The sequence below is a fragment of the Myodes glareolus genome, chromosome 3, assembly GCF_982192425.1.
Source record: "Myodes glareolus chromosome 3, mMyoGla1.1, whole genome shotgun sequence".
Classification (NCBI taxonomy): Eukaryota; Metazoa; Chordata; class Mammalia; order Rodentia; family Cricetidae; genus Myodes; species Myodes glareolus.
This window is the reverse complement of record NC_142028.1, coordinates 104,149,462-104,167,498: the sequence shown is the minus strand read 5'-3', so window position 1 is coordinate 104,167,498 and position 18,037 is coordinate 104,149,462. Positions and strand designations below refer to the sequence as shown.

The 18,037-nt window shown below is 43.8% G+C and overlaps 1 protein-coding gene across 11 annotated transcripts in view; it reads right to left on the bottom strand.

Moving 5' to 3' along the window:
• Positions 1-1,068: 1,068 nt before the first annotated feature.
• Positions 1,069-18,037, bottom strand: part of Slc24a2 (solute carrier family 24 member 2) — a 243,885-nt gene continuing 226,916 nt past the window's right edge. For 8 of the 11 annotated variants that reach the window (XM_087904867.1, XM_087904865.1, XM_087904868.1 and 5 more), the window contains 2 exons: positions 14,514-14,680; positions 1,069-9,704 (listed from right to left, as the gene is read on the bottom strand). In XM_087904867.1, coding sequence (XP_087760993.1) covers positions 9,455-9,704; positions 14,514-14,680 — 417 coding nt within the window. In that variant the 3' untranslated portion in view covers positions 1,069-9,454. Of the gene's footprint in view, positions 9,705-9,894; positions 10,007-12,352; positions 14,344-14,513; positions 14,681-18,037 lie in introns of those variants that run through there. The other 3 variants (XM_087904872.1, XR_015737574.1, XM_087904871.1) reach the window with 3 other exon arrangements.

Genomic DNA, 18,037 nt, shown 5'->3' with positions numbered 1-18,037 from the left:
CTACTTTTGTATGATTCTATATAAACATGGGTTTAAGGTCAGATGCCTGACCCCTTAGCCTTTGCCTTGCCAACCTGCTGATGTAATCTGTAGGACTGTGATACAATGGAGACTCAAAGTTGTTGAAAGCAAGTTTGGAACTGTTGTCAGTGTTAAAAGGCAGGAGACGAATAAAAAAATTCAATGAAGTAATAAAAAAGATTAGTTGACTATAATCCTAATGTCACACACACACACACACACACACACACGAGCATCACATTGTGGTTTAGGAATCTCACGGTGATGTACAAATTAGTAGAGATGGGTTAATTTAAGATGTGAGAGCTAGCTAGAAATATGCATAAACTAATAGGCCGAGCAGCATTTTAATTAATACAGTTTCTGTGTGAATATTTTGGGTCGTGGCAGCTGGGAAACAAATGAGCAACCTCTGTCAACAGACAGATCTGTGATCTTTGGAATTTTCCCTTTCAACATATTTAATTAAAACCTAATTTTCTTTTTTTTTAAATTTTATTGATTTTTATTGAGCTCTACATTTTTCTCTGCTCCCCTCCCTGTCTCTCCCCTCCCCTTCAACCCTCTCCCAAGGTCTCCATGCTCCCACTCACTTGAGATAGACAAGATCTCAGAAGATCTTGTCTATTTTTACTTCCCATGTAGATTAGATCTTAGAGTTACTCTTAGGGTCCTCATTGTTGTCTAGGTTCTCTGGGATTGTGGCTTGTAGGCTGGGTTTCTTTGCTTTATGTTTGAAAACCACTTAGGAGTGAGTACATGTGATAACTGTCTTTCTGGGTCTGGGTTACCTCATAAAACCCAATTTTCTAAGAGTAGATTTCTTAGTGAACAAAACAATCATGGATATGCAAAAGCTTAGATGAGACCAGCAAACACTGAAGAGGTGAAAGATAAAACCAGCAGTAACTGCATGCCTCATGCCACTTCTGAGCCCCTATCATGGAACACCCACCACTGAGTGTTTATTTCTTGAGACGCTGATTGTCATGACTCAATTCAGGTAAGGATCAATGTCACCCTCCAGAAACAAAACCCCACACTTCATTTTTGGAGTCAATTGTTTTATTGTCATTATTTTCACACTGAGGAGACTTAGTTACATGAACTGTATTCAGTAGGTTGGTTATCAGTAGTAGAAGCACAAGGATGCAGACAGTGGACCATGGAGGAATGCCCCTTATCAGAGCGAGAGCACGGGACTGAAGCACACCACTTCAGACAGCCTATGTACAGGTGCAGCCCGAATTCCAGTTATGTACAGACAGAATCACAGAGTAAATGACGCAGGGTCGCTGTATGTCTAGCCAGTCAGCGAGAACGGCTCACAACAAACACACAAAATGACAAAATGACTTTAAAGTGCATCAAGAGGACTCTTGAGGGGTGAAGATAGGGGCTGAGATGTTTCTTTAGAATCCAGGCAAACAAAGGCAGTGTGGAGACCCTGACCTCCCCTAAAAAGATCCCTCACAAAAATGGCATTGTGATATGTTTTGATCCTTCCAAAATATATTCATTAAAAATTCTAAAAAATTGCTTTTGTTTGATTGGCATACTTATTGTATATATTTATGGGGTGGAATAACATGACTAAATCTGGGTTATAGGTTCTGCTGTAGTGCAGGAAAAAAGTATGGTTGGCAGTAATTGATTGTGCATCTCAAAACAAGATTTCGAGTACATTTTGATATTTTTAACATAACCCATTTGAAAGACAGGTTAAATGTAGTGCATATATCTATGTTAGAATCAATATTAATGGCATTTTCTGTTTTAAAAATATGCAAATAATAATTGCATAACTTATCTTCCTTTTTTTTTTACACTAGTAGTGGCTTCATTGAACCAGGAGGGTAGTGTTTGTTACTTTCACTTCTTTACTATCTTTGAGACAGACTCTCATGTCTCCAAAGCTGGCCAGAGTCTCCAGTCCTCCTGCCTCTACCTCCTTAGTTCTGGGATTGCAGGTGTAGCATCATGTCTGGCTTGCAACAACTTATATTTTTCATGTACCTCTCTGTGTCTGCATTGAGAAGATGGAAGCTGTTGCTTGTGGAGACTTGAGAAAACAAGGCCAGGTCCAGGTACCGCGATAGATTCTGTGCAGAGCACAAGAGAAACTCACTCTGTTCTTGATGGACAGTCTGACTCTTCGAGAACCTTCAGCCCCTAACGAGCCTGAGATAGAGAAACATCACTGGCTCTGCCTCCAGACACCCTTTCTTTAGGGCAAATTGTCTGTTAAAGCCTAAGATTGATGGGGTTGTTCAATTTAATACTCGGGCTTATGTAATTTAGATACCCTGTTGTGGTGGATTGTTCTAGGCTCTTTTGTGCCTTTTAATCATTATATTAGCTTTGACTCCAATTGCATTACAAAGTGAAATATTAAAGGTTTTAGTTGTGGGAACATCTGTGCTTATATGTGTGCAAACAACTTACTATCGCAGTCAGAAGGCGTGTTTTAACAAAAACAGGAAATAAACTGCCCACTGCGCTATGAAGTCTGTTGTTTTTGCTTGTTCTCCCGGGGACATATGCCAATTTAGGTTTCCGATGCCAACAGGTTGCATATCTGTTTGCCATTTTTATAAGGGAACTTTTTAGATCCATCACTTATTTATACAGAAACACAAACACATCCTAATTTTTCCAGGCATGTTTGCTAATTATCCATTCCAGTTCCCATGTGGAGGACTCTTGCTTTACACAGCAGACGGACTGCAGGAAAATAAGGAAGTATTTTCAGCGTGGCAACGTGACTGGCTACTTAAAGAAGCCATGCAATAAGCTACTTGGAAAATTAAGAAAGCTTTTGTGAAATAAACAATTTCTTTGATTTTTTCAAACAGTTTGCTTAACATACATACCTAAAAATGTGTTAGTAGATTAGGACTATCCGGAAGAGTAGGTGTAAGTGATAAGAAACAGAACAGATAAACTTCATCAACGAACAACACACAGGATGACTCATGGACTGTTTATTGACTATATTCAGAAGCCCTGAATATATGCTTTATTGGTATTTTATGGCTTTAATTAAGACAATCGTCTCTTATGAAATACTATAAAGTGCAATATTAAAAAAATTAAAAAACCCAAAAGGCATCCATTGTCCTTCAGTTTTATCCTGATGATAAGAGTTGGAGATGCATTGAATTAATTGGCAAGGAATTCTCTGCCTTAATTCACACATGTAGTTTCATTCTGGAAATGATTTTATTCTGGGATTCAGACTTATTTCACTTTTCTATTGTTTGTGTGCGTATAACATGATTTAGGAGAGTTAGTACTTTCTTTTGGCTAGCCGAGTGTTTGACAGACCTGTCAACATCCAAGGCCTTCGCTAATTACATATCCATTATGAAGAAATTGCAACCCAAGAGGAAATTCCCCTCTTTTACTGACCTGTTTCCTAAGGCAGGAAGTGTCCTTACTGTTTCTATCAGCCTACCGTGTGGGAAATAAACACACGGTGGGACTCATAACAAGAGGAGCTCCAACCCTTTCTCTGACTTCCCATTCGAAAGGAAAATGTTACTTCCTCTCGGTAATCAGTGCAGGCAAGCACAAACCCAGAATCTTGGAATGGTCTAACATGGCTTCCTTCCTGTTTCCTTTGTGGCTAAGGAATGAAGATGCAAGATGCAAAAAGAGCTGTAATCTTGACCTCACCAGCACTCCTGGATAATGATGTGCCCAGTGGTCATCTTGACACTAGCAAAGCCAATTCCCATGGGTACCATACTCAATTCTATTGGCCCTTCCTTGGAAGGCGTTTGTACTGTTGTGCTCCCCCGTGGTTATGGATTCTGCCTGCCATACAACAGCAGTCAGAATGGTCCCTTCCAGGGAGTGCTGTTGGGGGTAAAGGTTTAAAATTTTCAAATATTTACATTGAGGAGGAACAGTGCCAGCAGCAGGAAGAGAAGGAAGAGCAGAGAAAGGAGGGAGAGGAAGGAGAAATCACCTAAGCAAACAAATAAGGATTCAAGGGCACTTCTGATGAAAATAAATACAGGGTCCCACAGCAGCAACTTCCAACTACGTCATGGATAAAGCTCAAAAGGTGTTCAAATGCAGTTGTCTTCTGCCATGAAGGAAAAAAAAAGGGTGATGTCATCAGACGGAGGATCTTTGGGCGAAGCTGGATGGGGACGGGGATGTTTCTGTCAGAGTTAAACACTGGCCTTGGGTATGGTAGGGTCTCTTTGCTGATATCCCGTGATTTAATATTGATGGTCCTTTGTACTATAGTGACCAGCAGACAGACTCCCCTACTGAAATCAGTCCTTGGTGGGAGCTCACACCTGCCCATGGCACTTTCCCGTCCTTAACTGTTTATTAATTTCCAGGTTCAGCCCATCAGTGTTTTAGGAAAAGTGCTTTGGTTTAGGCCACCCTCACCGTACACTAATGAGCCCATCTGCCTAAACTTTCAGGACCAGTTTGGTCTCTCAAAACCCGGTGAGGTCGTGCATCTGTTTGTCTTTTGTGTCCCCCCCTCCCCTTCTTAAGAAAACCCATTGGCAAGATTAAAGACTTTGGTGACATTTAGGTAGTTTGGAGCGAGGTTGATTGTCCATGTGTGAGAAAGGCGTGTGGATGCATGCTGTCTGGGAGGTCTACACGGAAAGCTAGCCTCTTCCAGATGTTGTCAACATGAGCACATCTGTGATCCCCACAGAAGTCCACGGCGTCCTGTGGCCGAGGCATCACAGCCTATGCAGACCCAGAGCGCCCAGTGACATGAAAGAAATATTTCAAAGGTGCAATAATATGTATTGGATCTGAGCTGGCTGTATTTCCTTTATTGCTTTTCTTGTTAGCTATAGATTTCAAAAAAAAATGAGGCTGCGAGATTAAAAAAGGACCACAAAGATCCAGAGGCAGGAAACTAAACTCAGACACGGGGGCAAGGCACAGGAACCTTCTTTACTGAGGCCGTCTTAACATGAGATTTTTCAAATCAACCTAGGACATATATAGGCTCTAGTAATTGGGTAAAAAGGTCTGCTATTTGTAGCCACTTTAAACATCACAGATAGGTTTGGATGGCTTTCTTAGGAATTCTTTGATTTGTAAATTATTTTCTCCTTTCCCCCTTTGGAATTTCGCAGTTTTTTCCCAACTCTCTCTTAGTGGGAAGGCCTTGCCTGCTAATTGAAGAAAATGTTGTGAAGGAGGCATGGGAACTGAGGGGGACAGCTTTAAAAATTAACAGACCAGGTGAACATGTATGAGTGGGAATCAGCTTTATAGTGTACTTTTTCTGAAACAGGCCTGCTGTCTGTACTTGTTGAAGTTCAATCTTTCTGGGTGCAAGGAAGCATAGAATGTGTGTGTGTGTGTGTGTGTGTGTGTGTGTGTGTGTGTGTGTGTTTGTGAGAAAGCCCACTGAAATTCTCTGAAATGCTTACCTTCAAACAAGCATCGGACACTACCAAATGCTTCAATGCAATTCTTTCAATAGAAAGCTTCAAACTCCATCGTCCCGTCTAGCCAGTAGCTCTAACTGTTGCCCCTTCTGTGATCAACTTTCTGCTAAGGTGGTCTGGGTGAGGACAACCTTCTTTCATAGGCCCCATCTTCCTTCGCCATAGATCAGAGAGGATTTCACAAGATGCGGGAAGTGGTGGTGTTGGCCATTTCTCTCTAGCCAGGAGCAGATGTACGCTAATGTTACCAAAACTCCAATCATCGAGGCAGGGGTGCTTTGCTTGAAAGGCCTCTAGACCGCCCGACTCATGTCTTCCCTAGACAATAAACGCTAATGGCTGCTGTCAGGTGACACCTGTCAGAGGCCTGGCAAAGCGTTTTCCTTGAATATGAAATGGTCCTTGTCTCTTTTCGTAGCACTCTAAAGTGAGACATCAGACATGCTGCATCATCTGCCGAGCTGATACACAAGCATATTCCTGAGTCTCTGGACACACATTCTGTTCTGCTGACGCTGCCTGGCATGTTTAGGTCTTGGGAAGTGAAATCACACCATTAAATCTCATGCTTCATTCCATCGCTGGGTCTGGAGGGCAAGTAGATACGTCATGGGCACTGTTAAACGCAAATCTAGGGGTTTCTATTTTAGAATCCTTAGTCTGGACCAAGATTCTCTCCTTTTCCAGGGTTGCCTAGGGCTATAGGAGAGGTGACAGCAAGCAAGCCTGGCTTGGTTTTCTGTAAGTAAATGTACACATTTGGGTACATTTAGGATGAATGATAAATTTTGGTTGAACTTTTGGTAGTATTTCATACCCTGCTCCAGAGAAGAAAAGAGACAGCCATCTAAAAATTTCCCCCATGCCTCCTGTGGCATTATTTTTGCCTCTCTCTAAGCATTAGGGACACAGCTGACCATTTCCTATATTCTGGGGATTGGCATGTTCAAATGGCATATGAATGTTTGATATGTGCATAGAATAAAAAAAGCCTTCAGTTCATAAATGTTCACTTTGGTGGGTGGGCATGACTTTCTTTCCCCCTGGCTGTCAAATTTGATGCCCTTTCCCTTAGAACTGATTGGACCCAAAGGCTGATGATGTAATTGATACTGTATGTCTGCAAGAGCCGGTGCACTCGCACACACTGGCATGCGAGAAAGAAGTTAGAGATGTGCTGAAAGCAGCACGTGGGAAGTAGTTTTACAATAATGTGAATGCTTCCAGGTCAACATAAGGCCACACACCACACATTCCAAAATGAAGGCAGCAAGAGCCAGCAGTAGATGGTGCCCGAGCACCATTCAGTGAGGGGGAGCACTATGGAACTGGGGACTGGTTTTGGGAAGGTTGTCTTCTCAAAGTAACTTTGCACTGAAGACCCTGGCACTCCCCGTGAAGCAGAATTCCCAGCCCTTAGGCACCGGAGTGCTTCCTGGCTTCTTGTTGAGGAGGTAAGGGGAGCGAGTGTGGGAACAGTAATGGTGGGACCAGACATTCTGTGGCCTTTCTTATTTTGCAGTATATTTGTAGTTGGCTTAAAAAAAAACATCCATTTTAAACGATAAACCAACCAGAAATCAGAATCTATCCAACCACAATCATGCAGCCAGGACAACAATCTGAGCTTTTAAAACTGAAAACTCACTTTTGCATTTGTCTTCCTAAGGTAGCAGCAAAAATGCTAGCTTCAAACAAAGCCCAACCCTTGATGAATGGGATGCGGCTTTCTCTCTCACCATTGAAAACTGCCAGCACTCAGGAGGCAAAGAGAGGCAGATCTCTGTGAGTTTGCAGCCAGCCTGGTCTACAGAGTGAGTTCCAGCACAGCCGAGGCTGTTTTACACACACACACACACACACACACACACACACACACACACACACAGAGAGAGAGAGAGAGAGAGAGAGAGAGAGAGAGAGAGGAAGGAAAGAAAAAAATCAAACCAAACCAAAAACCCAACTTTGCATTGTTGGAGAGACTTGAAAACCAGTTTCTTAGTTGGCAGACCTTTTGATTTCTTGTGTTCTCAGGGGACCTCCACTTTGCAGCGCCATGTGCTTAAGTGTAAAGAGGTCTTGGGCTTGGCTCTGCCTGCTGTTCTCATGTTCTGTAAATGAATGGAGGTTTTGTGGATGGAAGGGTGAACTTGATCCGGGTTATTGGGTCACCTGACCTTTTTATTCAGTCTGAGTTCTTCACCCCACCTCCCTATATTAAGTAGTGTTCAGAACACAGTCAGACAAGGCGCAGTGACAGATCAGAACCTGAATGCCTGGCGACACTCTCCTCGTATGGAATGTGCCAATTTACACGGAGGTGGCCACCCTCTGTTAAACTTTTCAAAGGATTTTAAGGAGAAAGCATGGTTTTGGAAACATGAAAAACTGCATGTTTAGTTTTCAGTTTAGTTTGTCCTGTGGCTGTCCAGCGGTTTCATTTCCTACTGCAATAAACCGGAGAAATCACACAAGGTGTTGGACAGAGTGTGTGTGGGGGGAGTGAATGAGGTGATCCTATGTGAAGATGAGCAAAATCAGTAAACCATAATATCAGAGTGGCGGCTTCAAAGAAGTGTGAAGAAACCATGGACTGCAGGCTCGGAACACTAGAGTTCCGGATGGGCTCACGATGGAGAAAGGGGCGGTGCATAGGTCTACACCAAATTCATGACTCAGGACTTGGAAACTGTTCTGGGGTGGGGGGGGCACCCAACGGATCAGACAAGCCTGAACTGTCTCAATCAAGCCCGGTTAGTCGTTAGTTTAGATCTACTGGGAATGATTCTTAGATGTGGCAGCCCTTTGTGACCACACTGAGAAATGCTCTGAGGAGCGATGATGCCCTTATGTCCCCATCAGTGGCCACTCCCACTGAGCACCTCTGCTGGACGGTGTTTCTCGGCACACATCTCAGCTCTCTTGGCAGGACTTTGGACTGTGTGTGAGCCCTTGGCATTAAAGCATGTCCGACGGCAACCACGGCTAAGATCGCCCTTGTTCTTTTGATGATGATGGGCCATGCACTGGAACAAGACAGGCTCGGTTTATAGAAGTTTGCTGTCCTAGAAAAGCACTAATTTGATTTTTCATTCATATCATCTACTTGCATGCTGGGGCAATACAAGAAAAAAGCAAAACGAAACAACCTAACCTCCGTCAGTTTCCCTTCGGTTGCCACCCGGTCTGGGTCTGAGTTTCCCCTCTGTCTTTAGGAATTCCGTGGGTCTCAGTCAGAGCATCCCAGTGGGATCGGTTCCATTTGGCTTGTGACAGTATTTTAGAGGTTCTACCAGGGCTCCAACAGACTCGCTCTTCTGAGCTCTCCTCTCTGCAAACTATTTCACTCAACTCAGTGTGTCCAAAGCAGGCTGCAGATCACAGCATAGAGCCCTCGGCCTACCGATTCTGTTAATTTACCTTTTGCACTCCAGAGGCAAAGCCACAAACTGAAGGTTGAAGGTTGATGCCCCTCTTCAAATAGGAACTATAATTATGCTAGAGCTATCCCTGAAAAGATGCATTTGCACTTAAATATATATATATGTTTATATATATATAATTTCTCTTTCTGTGTACAGTTATGTATTAATCTATAGGTCTAGGAGGAGAGGTATAGTACAGAAACAGGCAGGATTTGTACGCTCATGTGTATATATTTATAGTATTTATATTCATGTGTATGTGTAGCCTCTGTCCTCTTTCGCGTCATCCCAATGAATGTACCTCCGACCAGCGAGGAGTACCTGTCAGTGGTGATGGAGAGACGGTTCTCTTTGTCTCTTCCACGGAGTCGTTTCCGCAGGCAAGGGTGAGGTGCCCGTGAAGCGAATGGCCCCATGAGAATCCATCCTTCCTCCACCCTCCACGGGGGGACGCTTGCCTCCCAGGGCTGTGCACAGGCTGCCCCTTCTCAAGGCTTCTGCAAGGAGCCCGGAGGCCAGAGCCGGGAGGGACCATCCATGCTGTGGGTTGAAGTTATGGCTTTTCCCCTAGATGGAGACAGGGCACTCGAGCACTTTGTTCTCCAGGAGGACGCTGACCACCAGGAACACGAAGTAGAGGCCAAACATGATGAAGCCCAGAATTTTGTTCATCCGCCACTTGCAGAGGGCGATGGAGAGGATGACGAACAGCAACATGATGAAGAGGAGGACGATGGCGCAGAAGAGGCCGTTGCTGCTCACGGCCACCGGCGTGAATCTGTGGATGATGGCGTAGAGGAGCCAGGGCAGGGGGAGCCTGAGAGGAAGAGAAGCGGGCCGGAGAGGAAGGAGAGAGAGCAGTCAGGTGTGGCGAGGAAGTCCTAGAAGATGACTATCTAGGGCCTGGGGAGGACAAACGGCTGGGCCAGGAGACTCTGTAAGGGAGTCGGGCGGGGGCGGGGGCGGGGGCGGGGGCGGGGGCGGGGGCGGGGGCGGGGGGGGGGGACCTTTGGAACCTTGACCAGTCTCCTGACTCATCTGTTCTCCCGTGGACCATATCAAGGGCATGACGCTACAGGCGACCTCGGGATTTGATCCGAATTTGCTTTTGTCTTCTTCCTAGGGGAGATTACAGTGTGTCTCCAGCCCTGGAAAGGTGGGGCAAATTTGCATGAGGTGGAGGGAGGAGAGGGCAGCAGGAAACGGTGTAGGAGTGAGGGGCGAAAGTGGAGAAAAGGCCATCTCGCCTTCAGAATGGAGACAGAGCAGCAAGGACTCCTCTGAGAACCTAAAACGCAGCAGTGAGGTTGTAGGATGGTGGTGGGGACCGAGGTACTGCGTGGCAGTCTGAAGTTTATGCTGGGAAAGATTGGGATAATCATTTATTAAAAAGGGTCTTGGGCTGGCGTAGTGGTGTGTGCCTTTAGTCCCAGCACACAGGAGACAGAAGCAAGCCACTCTTTGTGAGTTTTGAGGTCTGGTCTGATCTACAGAGTGAGTTCCAGGACAGCTGGCATTACTTCCAAATTACAGTGAGACTTCCCCGCTTCCCGCCCCCCCTTCTCAAACAGTACACAAAAGAGGGTTGTTTATTTATAATGAATTTAAAATCTTTATTATAAAATTTCCTACCAGTTTTCTTGCTTTGAACTGACATTTGAAATCCGACAACACCCATTGCTCCCTAACCGGAGCCGACTCTGACATCTACCAGGCAGAGCCATTGCCGGGAAGACACAGGCGTTAGAAACATGGCTGAAAATATCAGGGTCTAGTGGTGTGCTGCCCTCTGGAGGCAGCTCTGTGGCATGCAGCCAGTTAGGGGTGCGTGGCTAGGAGGGTTCAGTTATGGTTCTGGGATGTAGGGGAGGAATTGAATTCCAAAATTTTGAATTCCAAAATTTCCTAATGGGAAAACAAATAAGACATAAGCATTATTTTAAAACCAGCCAATAGTGAGAGACACTGTGTGTGAAACTAGAGCCCACAGTGTGTATGTATTTTCGAATTCCCAGGCCCAGCGCATGCAGATCCCCTGGGGTCTTTGATGACTTGGGCAAAGCTCAAGTCATTGACATTACCACCTGCGATGACAGCACAGGTGTTTTGCTCGGTAGAGCCTGGTGGGAGATGCTTACTTCAGAGGATCTCTCTGGGCTGGGGGCGCCAAACACTTACTGAACTCCATGCTATAGTTGGGTCTTGAACATTCCTTTAAGGCTATGTGTTAAATAAAAGTGTGGTCTCTGGTCTGAGGTTTTTTGGGAGGTGATGGGACCTTTAGAAGGCAGGATGGAAGGAAGATAGGTCAACAGGGGTCGTGACCTTGAATGGGTTTTTTGGGACCCTGTTCCCTTTCTGTTGTTTCGTTTGCTACCTGGCCACAATGAGGTGAACAGGCCTTCTCTGCCACAAAGTCCCACTGTGATACGCTGGCTGCCCAAAGCCCGAAGCAAGAGGGACAATAGACCACAGGCTGACACTTCTGAAGCCCTAAGCCAAAATAAACCATTTCTCCTTTAAGGAGACAGAGCTTAGATGTTTATTATGGGGGCAGAGAGCTGACCGACCCACAGTCACACGTACACACATGCACAACTGACTCTGGTAAAGTCGAGGCTGGTGGCGTTTCAGATAATTTGGAAAACCTCTTTTCAGGGAGTGACATTTTTTTCACGCCTCTTGTTCTGTCACCTCTGTTGTCAGTGACCAAGCACAGGGAGGGAATGAGCTGCAAATGCAACTTCAATCAGAAGAATGAGCATTTCAGTGTTATTTAGGAGAAAGTTGGGGATCTTTTTATAATTTCTAGCAATAAGGAACTAGTTAGAGAGTGCGTAGGCCGGTGTAATGTTATGTGGCTATTTAAAATCGCGAGCTTAGAGATTGGGGCTGCCAAGCAGCTGGAAGAGGGCTTGCCTAGCATGCGAGATGCCTCGAGTTCGCCAGCATTGTCTAAGACAGACGTGGTGCCTCAAATCCAGCACCTGGGATGTGGAGGCAGGGGCATCAGGAGTTCTCGGCGACATAGGCAGTCTGAGGCCAGCCTGGGCTGCATGAGACCATGGCACAACTGAGCTAAACTGTTGAACAATAAACTCTGCAAGCCTTTAATGCTAATAGGAAAATACTCATGATGTAATTTTCAATTTAGTCTTTTATTTTCATTTTTCTGAGTCAGAGTCTCATGTGTAGCCCAGGCTGACTGTGAACTTTCTATTGAACGGAGGATGATACTGACTTTCTGATCCCTCTGCTGCCACTGCTCACATGATATCTACTTATTGATGTGCTAGGATTGAATGCAGGGCCTTGGGTATAATTTTAATTGAAAAACTGAATGGCAAAAATAAAACTAGCAATGTAATTTTAATCATGCAAAATATACATATTTGAGTGGGTGGTTGATCATTATTGATTTCTATATATATCTTCTAAAACCCTTATGTATTCATTCACATGTGCATAGAAAATACTGGTAAGACTGACTATAGAGAAACTACACTCACTGTATTGTTAACAGTGCAACCGGTGTCCTGACAACAAAAACATATAACTGAACACATTTTGGAAAAGATTTTTTTTGAAAAGAAATATATAAAATATATCAATACCCATTAAAATATTCAAAATACATAGTTTGTTATTGCTCCTTTAAGGGATTTATTCTAATGAAATAATTGAAAGAGAATTTTCTATATAAAGGTATCCATAAAATTCCCATAACAGCATAAAGCAAAAGAAGAAAGAGAAAGCTCCACTGAAAGACACTGGTTAACCTGGGGTGCAACAGGATGAAATGCCTGAAGTCAGCATTAGTTTTGAGGGCTATAAAAACACTGAGCAGAGCAGTGCATGGGGCCCGCCAGCTTACCAGGAGAGGCCACACCATGCCAGGACCACACGGCTTTGGAAAAGATAAATGCCCTTCAAGAGAACAAAACTGAATATTCTCTAAGAAAAATTATTGAATCTTTGCAGAAGATAAAAAATGAAGGGCTTTTGCCAGTAGGTCTAGTGAAGACTGAGAGACTTTCCTTTGTTGTTATTTATGCCTAATTTAGTAACAATGAACAAGGAGCATGTTGTAATTGTTAGGGCATGTGCCTTTGGGAAACATGGCAAACACGTCTATCTGAATACTTAGAGTTGTAGCAGACTTTTTCCTTTTACACGACAGAACAGTCTCCTCCTTCCCCCCTCGCTGGATCCTCTAAGGGGAGTGTAAATTTGTAAGTGGAAGGATTGGACTGATAGCTTATCCCAGAACCGTGAAAACACACCCACATAGCTGTTCATTCTAGAAGCCTCGAGAGATGCTACTGTGATTAGACAAGGGGCTAGGCTATGTGAGTTCAGTAGGGGATGCTTGAAGGGCTCACAGACTGGCAGGAGGAAATAATCACAGTGAGAATACAATATGCTAAGTCTACCAGAGTAGAAACCTCTGGATTTGAATAGACTCTGTAACAGAAGTCAGGGTTTCCTGTAGACAGATGAAGAGGCTCCTTGGTGGGTGGCCAGCAAAGGCACATAATCCAGGAGAGGGCACCTTGGTGATTGACAGCAGATTCAGACAGTGAACACTCAGTTGGGTTTTACTCTCAGGCAGAGTACTTATCCTCAGGGACCCTGCTCTAATTCCAGCTATCTTTACCTGCTGCCTTAGCTCTGTGCCCTCCAGCTCCCATACTCAGGAATAAGGTTGATAACACATAAACCACACGATCATTGTGTGTCTTTAGCTGCTAACTGTAAGCACTACGTGAACAATGACTAAGGTTGATAATAGGTTATCCACATGACTGTTGTGTGTCTTAAATTGCTAACTGTAAGCACCATATGAACAAGGATAAATATACGTACAATGGTTTAATGAAAAGGGAAAAGGCAGAACAGTATTCAAAATGTTCAATGAGAAAGTGGAATCCTCTAAGTGAATTTCCCAGTTCCAGGACCAAGAAACCTATTATCCCGCAGCATAGAGACCCTGTGACTTGAGTTTCTCGGGAGCTGACATTCAGGGTCATTTGTCAACTACTTTTGACAAGTTAGATGAAATGGGAGCGATAACAGAGTCCCTGCCAATCTGGCTCACTACAGATTATTATTCCCGGTGACAACTCTAGTTTGCTCAGCTCAGGGAAAAGATCTCATCTGCCTTTCACAAAACCTAGGTTGCCAGCATTTTCCAAGTGAGAAGACAAGTTATCAATGCTGGGCCTGGGTGTGTCCCAAGCTGCCTTTGGATCCAATCTCACCTGGTCAGGGCAGTAATTAGAGGGTAGGAAAAAACACCATGAAACTGACAGGGCAGCCCAGTCCTACCTGGGCAGTGCACATCCATATTTTGTGGTGAGCGCAGCTATGTAAATGAAATTCTTACCTTCTAGAACATTCTGTATGTAAGTATGTGTTTCTGCTGGTTTAGGGATGACTTCGTTTTATTAAGTTCCCTGAAAACAAAAAGCCAGCTGGTAAAATGGAATGGTGCTCCCAGGCAGAAGTTTTGGTTGGAACTTGGACAAGTTTTGGGTTCAGAGAGCCAGCTCATGTTTTCTGTAGCTTCTATGACGAAAAAGACAGACTGGAGCTGGTGTGCATGCTTATAGATCACCGTACTCACCCCACAGTGATGTCAAAGATGTTGCTTCCGACAGAGCTGGACACGGCCATGTCCCCCAGCCCCTTCCTGGCCACTATGACACTGGTGATAAGATCAGGGATAGAGGTCCCAGCAGCCAAGATGGTCAGACCCATGATCTCTTCACTAATGCCGATAGTCTCTCCAACCTGGATAGCAGAACAAGGAAAAATGTGAGGGCTGAAATTGCAGAACCCAACACCATTGTGTGACCTCTTTTGAATGACTCCCTCCTCTGTTTTAGGGTAAGTGCTGATGTAAGATAAAAGAATCAGCCATAGTCACTGATAAAGGAGTTAATGCACTTCAGCATCTATAGCCAGGAAGTCATAGATGTGCACATGACGACTAACCAGACTATTTTAAATAATAAAGGGCTGTAGAGACCCTCAGTGCAGCCACCACATTGTTGTCTTCTAAGACTGTCAGAGAAGCTGCAAGATTCATTTGAAAAGCCAGTGGTCTTTGAGCCTAAGGCCAGCACCTGACAATCTACTATTGGGTGTTAAGACAATGTCCCATTTTTTTCTTAATGCCTTCAATTACTTCTATCACTCTAAAACACATATAACCTCTACTATTTCCACAGGGAACTTGGCATTGGGTGAACTTAGGCTTAGAAATATGGAGCTAAGTCAACAAACCAATTGCAAGGAATCAGAGGGCCTTGGTCCCAGGGCTGCCGTAAGGACTTGACCAATTGATAACCGTTCCCTGTACAATGTCTTGATTCTTACTTTCTTAGCAATCAAGTAGGGATAATAATACTTACCTGACAAGAAAGTTGTGAGCCAAAATGATAGTTTTCAGGAAAGCTCTTATAAAGAGCACATTGTTATTGAAAAGTGAGAAGGTGCAGTGTTCTGTTTCATTATGGTCTTTGCTTAAGACTGCCATCTGTGTTTGGATAGTTGGTCTAGTCTCAAATAGAAAATCCATCCATCCATCTGTCCGTCCATCCGTCCGTCCATCATCCATCGATCCATCCATTCACCATCCATCCACCCATCCATCTATCACCCACCCATCCATCCATCCATCCATCACCCATCCATCCATCCACCCATTTATCACCCATCTATCCATCCATCCATCACCCATCTATCCATCCATCCATCCATCCACCCATCATCCATCCATTCATTCACCATCCACCCATCCATCCATCCATCCATCCATCCACCCATCAGCCATCCATTCATTCACCAGCCATCCATTAGTTCATCCATCCATCCATCCATCCACCGATCATCCATCCATTCATTCACCATCCATCCATCCATCCATCCATCCATCCATCCATCTATACTGGGAATCAAACTCAGGGCATTGCACATGCTAGGTGAGCACTCTACGATCAAGCTGCGCATCCAGCCATGGTTTCTTTGAGACAGCATCTCACTATGTAGCCTGGGCTAGCTTTCAACTTGGGATCTTCTTGCTTCTGTTTTTCTGCCATCTGATTCTAGGATAGTGACTGCAAGCTACCACACATATTTCCCTTTGTTTCTTGAACACCTTACTTTGTGGGGGCTTCAATAAACCTTATATGTTTTCTGGAGCATTATTCCAGAATTACTGGTGTATTGCTGTTCTCAAAAAAATTTAGACAATGTTTTCCAATGTTATGACATCCAGAGGTTTTTTTTTTTAAAATATAGTTTAAAAAAATAATTTAATGGGTAAAATAAAATACAAGAATAAAGAATTTTAGGGAATACAATACTTATTTTTAAACCTCTTTTTTGATTTATAAATACATAATATCTTGGTTCCTGGTAACTTAAAGGCAGGTTTTTAATTTGACAGTTTGTTCCCAAGTCTATTGAGCTGACTCAGTCCTCCAGGCACATAGATTCACTGTCCCCACCAACGAGAAGGTATGTCCCAGGGCAGGTAATGACACTTGCCACCAAGCCTGTGGACTGAATTAGAACTCCAGGGCTCACATAGTGGAAGAAGAGAGACCCTCCAGCAAACTGTCTTCTCTGCTTCGATACACACTAATAAATTTAATAAAAACTTAAAAATGTAAAAGAAGTAATCCACATGCAAGCAACATGCACACCGTGGATTATATTATGTTGTAATATTAAATTATAAAAATTCCTGCTTGAGTTGCTGACTTGACTTTCCTGGAAAGTTGTTTTTTTTTTTTTTTTTTTTAAATATTTATTTATTTATTATGTATACAATATTCTGTCTGTGTGTATGCCTGCAGGCCAGAAGAGGGCACCAGACCTCATTACAGATGGTTGTGAGCCACCATGTGGTTGCTGGGAATTGAACTCAGGACCTTTGGAAGAGCAGGCAATGCTCTTAACCTCTGAGCCATCTCTCCAGCCCCTGGAAAGTTGTTAAAGGAGGGCCTGGGATGGCTCAGTAGGCAATGGTGTTTGCGACCAAGCCTGACGACCTTATCCCAAGAGCCTGCAAACTGGAAAGAGAGAAGTGACGCTGGAAGTTGTCCTCTGAGGCCCACATGCGTGCTCTGGCATGGGTAGGCGCCTCTTTGCCCAAATACATAAAATAAATGAAAAAACGTTAAATAAATTCTATCTCTCTTGGGATTAGGGCAGGATTTCTAAGCATTTCTGAAGTAGTCCTAAACGTACCTGTACCATATTGGACTGCATGTTTGCATGATGCAGTGCTCTCAGGCAATTCTAAAAATCAAATAATGATCAACTAGGGAAAGGCACCATGTATGCACTCTGTCCTGCAGCATCACACGTGATTCTGTGGTTTAATTCTTCATGCAACAACACACAAGCAAGACCCTTTGAGCAGTATGCAGGGAGCTTTCACCTTTAACAAATGGTTAAATTATATACGCACCAAAGAATTGTTTTAAAATAAATTTATGACTTATTGCGAACAAATGTTTGATTTATGTATTTGTTTTCTAGGGCAATACATCTGGGGTTGTGCATAAAATTACTTGGGCAAAAAGAGTTACAAGAAGAAACAGGTGAAGAAGCCACCCGCTGTAGGCGCTAAGCTCCTACTTCCGGCATGAATCACACTGGTGATTTCCCTCGGCAACAGGAGGCAAAATGGTCTCCTTCATGCTGACTAAGTGATTTTTCACCCTAAGTACATAGCAATTGGTTGAATACCTTCTCCTCCTTTTCCTCCTTCTTCTTCTTTCTTCTTTTTTGGCTTTTTGAGACAGGGTTTCTCTGTAGCTTTGGAGCCTGTCCTGGAACTAGCTCTTGTAGAACAGGCTGGCCTTGACCTTACAGAGATCTGTCTGCCTCTGCCTCCAAAGTGCTGGGATTAAAGGTGTGCATCACCACCACCTGGCTAATTTATACATTCTTAATAATTTAAATTCTTAGAAGGAATGCTATCGCAATGATCATTTAAAAAATACACATTTTTTTTTGTTGATATTTGGAGTTTGAATGCCAGTCCTTATAGAAGAGTCCAAACTGTAAAGAAGCATGGTGGTGTGGTTATGAACATGGCTGAGCCTCCTACAGCCCAGGATGCCTTCCAAGTCT